The 5,961-nt window shown below is 42.2% G+C and overlaps 1 protein-coding gene across 1 annotated transcript; it reads right to left on the reverse strand.

The window, feature by feature from the left end:
* Positions 1 to 2,523: 2,523 nt before the first annotated feature.
* Positions 2,524 to 4,001, reverse strand: LOC102975141 (microspherule protein 1-like). Its single transcript, XM_055091623.1, is given in 1 exon segment — positions 2,524 to 4,001. A coding segment is annotated over 1 exon segment (1,452 nt). The 5' UTR covers positions 3,991 to 4,001; the 3' UTR covers positions 2,524 to 2,538.
* Between the last annotated feature and the right edge of the window lie 1,960 nt (positions 4,002 to 5,961).

Raw genomic sequence — 5,961 nt, forward strand, 5'->3', positions numbered from 1 at the left:
TTCAAGAAAAACAGAAATGAGAATTACTTTTTCAATTTTCTAATCCATGTATCTTAATCACATGTATTGAGATATAGTTATGTTATTTAAACATATAATTCTAAATTTATCTTCTATTATTGCTGTATAGCCAACATATAATCAGTCAAGATTTAAAGTCTCAAATTCTGCAATCTCTAATTAACAATTTTAAAGCTTGCTTTTCCTGAATAGTACTTTAAAGTAGGGACACAGAACACACTTGAAAGCCACTATAGTATATGCCCCACCCAATGCTGACTATCCTAATATTACTCTACCAGGTTGGCAGTCATTTGCTCCTCTTATGGAAAAATATTTCCTTTGAGAAATTTAGTCCCTTGATTTTGACAAAACTAGCCAGGAAAAGAGTTTCAACAGAACAGAAATAGACTGAAGCAAAAAGGGATAAATTCAGGGATGGGGCAGGAGTTGTAGCCTCGGAGCAGCACTAAACTACAACAGTAGTAAAACAAAGACAGTATTGGAGACGGAGGTACAGAATCTAGGAAGAACAGGTTCCTAGTCCATGTCTTTTTCCCTCAAATCTAGCACTTCCCCACTTGGCTTCTTTTAAGCCTGAGATCTCCTGAAATATCTAACATACTGTAAGTGTTTCTGTGTAAACTTCTAGCAAAACATTGTAGGATCCCCATATTCTGGCTCAGATCTACCCTTCCAGCCAAAAAACCCTCAACTCATTACCAACACTCTGTGTTCTAGCTACACACATCATGCACCATTCCACAAACAGGCCTCAATCTTCTCATCTGTAAAATGGTGCCAATCTAACAAGTCACCTACCTTATTTTGATCTACATTCTACATTTCCATTCCAGGGATAATAAGAATCAAGTGAGGTTATAGCAGCATGCCTGCTTCAGCAACCAGGTTTAGAATTAAACTTTATAGAAAGATAACTCTTATTTCCAGTGCAAATGTGTTGAACCTTGAAAGAACAAGAGAAAAACCTATTATTATAGGTCAAAAGAAGAAGTTCAGAGGAAAGCCTGAAAGGATAGCTAGAAGAAGCCCAAAAGCAACCAAAATGCAAATGAAGAATATTTGCTGTGTGATGGGCTTGTGTTTGTGACTAGCTTCCTGTCGAGTAACTTCATAAATTATAATAAATTATGCTAACTGATATAATTAAGATATGTTAAGCTGGATTATGAAATATATATATGTGTGTATATATATATATACACATATATATAAATAGGGAATCGGAAGAATTAGGGATATATTTGCCTAGACAGTCATGAGAAATTCAGCAGAAAGAATAAGCACTTGAGCACATGATATCTTGGAAAGAGCCATCCAGTCCAATCAATGCCCCATTTTTCAGGTGAGAAACTCAACACCAAGACAGTTGAAAATTGCTTGAGATCACATAGCTGAAAATAAATTTGAAGTAATACATATAAAACTATAGAGCAATACTCAATTCTGGGAACATTGCAAATACTCAACACGTGCTAGCAAGGACTGCTTTTATCAGTACTATTATTATTAATGGTTATACAGTTGCTCTGTAATCCTGTGTCTAATTCCCAAAATAATGTTCTTTTCATCATGTCTTATAATTGTTTGGCTGGTCCTGCTTATACACTAAACTTCTTTTAATATTTGTTTAATACTTAAAATTGTATCTAACAGTTTTCTCTCCTACTCTACCAGAGTCAATATTCAATCCATCCTTTGCAAAACTCCTGTATCTGTACTGTATTGCAAATACATTTAAAACAAGACAACTTATCAAGGTTAATATTGTTTGAAAGGGATTTATTTATTATTTCCACTCTGCATTTATTATTTATAATTAAAGAAAGTACATATTTGGGGTAAATGACAGCTTTTCCATGACAGAATTATTTTGGATTTAACCCAAAGTAAGAGCTAGACTAGGTTAAATTTAAGCATTTTTATTTAAAATGATCAGCATTTGTTATCCCAATGAAAAGATGCTCAATATCTAGATTTTTTGTTTCTCTTGTGGAGAATAATAATCCATTAATATTCCACACTTAACAAATTTAACTTTCAAACATATGGTACCTTCAAAATTAAAATTCCAATCTGTAAAGAGTGATAGAAATCAATAAAAAGGAGAATGCAACCAAAATTACCAACCTTTGAACAGATTCTTTTTTTTTTTTTTTTTTTTTTTTTTGGAACTCAGTGCTTTGCATTTACAAAAGAAAAATATTAAAGGAAAAGTCTGAAGCTAATCAGCTGGAGACACGGAGCAAAGTTGGGAATCTGGGGGAAAGGGTAGGGGCCTCTGCAGAGAGAGAAGGGAAGGGGCTCTGGCACTAAGGCAGCCTGAGGGTCCCAGCCTCTAGGGGCTTCCCCAGGGCCAGCCCCGCCCTCCCACAGAGGCTCAGATCAAGGGACCAGGAGCTGAGTCTCCCGCAGCCCCGTCTGGTTTTCCCAGGAGCCTGAGGTGCCAGCTCCAGGGGTCTGGGAGGGCAGGGGAAACTGAGGCCAGAGAGAGCCCATGGGTCCTGCCACCACTTCTCACTGTGGCGTGATCTTGGCAGTCTAGGCCCGAATAAGGGCAATGAGGTCCTGGTTGATGAGGAAGATGAATCGCAGGCTGGCAATCTCCACCACGGAGTTGTTGCTAAGGCACCATTTGGAGCCACACAGCACAGGTCGTCCATCGATGTAGATGGGCCGCCGGCCCTCATTGGCAATGAAGAAATCACCGTTGTTCTTCAGCTTGATGACACCTTGCTTCTGGGAGATCTTCCAGGCCGGACCCTCCAGAGACAGGTCCACGTCAATCTGGTTATCCTTGGTTGCTCTGCCTAGGGTGACCTCTCTCAAGGGCATGAGGTACCGCACCATGCGGCCCCGCGGCACTGCCAGGGTCTGGTTGCCAAAGTCCGGAGAGCTCATGCCTGTGATGCTATCTACTAGCACCTGCCACTTATGCAGTTCCTGTTCCAGCTGCCGAATGTCTCGTTTCTGGTGCCGGTCAGCCACTGTCAGCTCATGTTCTAGGACTTCATCTCGCATGTCCTTGAGCTTACTGTCATCAATCAAGTCTTCTGCATCAGAGAAATTCAGCACTTGGTCCCCCTTGGGCAGCGGCTGCACTGTCTGGTCCTCCGACAGGTAATACTTCTTTATGAGCTGTCAGTGGGCCTGCAGAGCCTTGGCAGTATGGGCCAGGTAGAAGGCATCAGGGTGTCTGTGCAGCAGGTCCTGGAAGGTCTCCAAGGTGGGCTGGCTGGTCGATCCCATTTTTCTCAGCAGCTGCTCTTCAGCCTTGCTAAACAGGGCCTTGCTCTGGATAGCAGCAATGGCCTCTGTGTGCAGCTGTCTCATGGCCTGGCAGGCCAGCTTGGAGATGACAGGATCGTAGAGCAGGGCGTACCAGCGCTCCTGGACTTCCCACAGGGTGAAGCGGCAGCTGAACTTCACGCCCAGGTGGACAGATGTCAGGTCATTGGTCTGCAACATGGCATTGATGAGCAGGAGGTCGTCCGCAGGCTTCCAGTGGCCCAGATCCTTGGTCACCTGGAGTGGCTGTTTGCTCTTCTTCACACGTTTGGTGAGTCCAGGGGCTGGGGCTGGGCTGGGTGGCACAGGGGTGCTGGGGGCCTTGGACACCTTCTTCTCACTGGAGGATGGTTCACTCCCTGAACAGCGCCCTGGTTCCACCCCACCTGCCCCCTTTGCCCGGGTAGAGGACTTAGCCAGGCTGCTCTCCACCAGCTCATCGTCAAACTTCTTTCTCTTGATGAACCTGGAGGAGCTTCTCCATTTAGGGATGGTGCCCAAAACCTGTGAGGAGGCCCGCTTCTGCCCTGCCAGTGGCTCCTCATCCTCTGAGCAGCTGGCAGTGCCTGATGCCATCAGGGATGAATCTAGTAGCCCCTGAGAATCTTTGTCCATCCTCTCACAGTCCCAAAGCCACTGGTTCCAAACCACAGGGCTAGAAGGAAGGGTCCCACAGTTCATCCAAGGATTCTGACCAGGTGAGCTTAGAGGTTGAGAAGAGATTCATTCCTAGGCTGCCAGCTCCAACAATTTCTCCGTGGTGACGGCAGCAGCCGCAGGGCCAAAGCCGGATTCCGTGAGGCCCGTCTCCAGATTCTTTTTTAGTTTATTAAACCTCAGCTGAACAAAGTAGAATCTAAATTGTCTATTATTTAAACTTAAATAGAAAGCCTAACATAACTCATTTTAAAATTATATTCACCTTTTACTTTTATTTTTATTTTTTTTTGCGGTACGCGGGCCTCTCACTGTTGTGGCCTCTCCTGTTGCGAAGCACAGGCTCCTGACGCGCAGGCTCAGCAGCCATGGCTCATGGGCCCAGCTGCTCCGCGGCATGTGGGATCTTCCCGGACCGGGGCACAAACCCGCGTTCTCTGCATCGGCAGGCAGGCTTTCAACCACTGCGCCACCAAGGAAACCCTATATTCACCCTTTAAAACCAATTATAATTGGCATTTTCCATAAAAAAAAGAATAAGAATTAGTTTTTAGCTGGGACCAATTGTGTACCAGACACTTTTCCATATATTCTAATTTAATCTGATTGACAACATGTATGAAAAAAAACTGGACTGAAAAATGTTAAGTGTCTTCACAGAACTAGAACAAAAAATTTCACAATTTGTATGGAAACACAAAAGACCCCGAATAGCGAAAGCAATCTTGAGAAAGAAAAATGGAGCTGGAGGAATCAGGCTCCCTGACTTCACACTATACTACAAAGCTACAGTAATCAAGACAGTATGGTACTGGCACAAAAACAGAAATATAGATCAATGGAACAGGATAGAAAGCCCAGAGATAAACCCACACACATATGGTCACCTTATCTTTGATAAAGGAGGCAAGAATATACAGTGGAGAAAAGACAGCCTCTTCAATAAGTGGTGCTGGGAAAACTGGACAGCTACATGTAAAAGTATGAAATTAGAACACTCCCTAACACCACACACAAGAATAAACTCAAAATGGATTAAAGACCTAAATGTAAGGCCAGACACTATCAAACTCTTAGAGGAAAACATAGGCAGAACACTCTATGACATAAATCACAGCAAGATCCTGTTTAACCCACCTCCTAGAGAAATGGAAATAAAAACAAAAATAAACAAATGGGACCTAATGAAACATCAAAGCTTTTGCACAGCAAAAGGAAACCATAAACAAGACGAAAAGACAACCCTCAGAATGGGAGAAAATATTTACAAATTAAGCAACTAAAAAAATATTAATCTCCAAAATGTACAAGCAGCTTATGCATCTCAGTATCAAAAAAACAAACAACCCAATCCAAAAATGGGCAGAAGACCTAAATAGACATTTCTCCAAAGAAGATATACAGATTGCCAACAAACACATGAAAGAATGCTCAACATCATTAATAATTAGAGAAATGCAAATCAAATCTACAATGAGATATCATCCCACGCCAGTCAGAATGGCCATCATCAAAAAATCTAGAAACAAGAAATGCTGGAGAGGGTGTGGAGAAAAGGGAACCCTCTTGCACTGTTGGTGGGAATGTAAATTGATACAGCCACTATGGAGAACAGTATGGAGGTTCCTTAAAAAACTAAAAATAGAACTACCATACAACCCAGCAGTCCCACTACTGGGCATATACCCTGAGAAAACCATAATTCAAAAACAGTCATGTACCACAATGTTCACTGCAGCTCTATTTACAATAGCCAGGACATGGAAGCAACCTGTGTCCATCAACAGATGAATGGATAAAGAAGATGTGGCACATATAAACAATGGAATATTACTCAGCCATAAAAAGAAACAAAATTGAGTTATTTGTGGTGAGGTGGATGGACCGAGAGTCTGTCATACAGAGTGAAGTAAGTCTGAAAGAGAAAAACATATGCTAACACATATATATGGAATCTAAAAAAAAAAAAGGTTATGAAGACAATCCAGTTTTACA

This window comes from Physeter macrocephalus, chromosome 16, assembly GCF_002837175.3.
Source record: "Physeter macrocephalus isolate SW-GA chromosome 16, ASM283717v5, whole genome shotgun sequence".
In the NCBI taxonomy this organism is placed as follows: Eukaryota; Metazoa; Chordata; class Mammalia; order Artiodactyla; family Physeteridae; genus Physeter; species Physeter macrocephalus.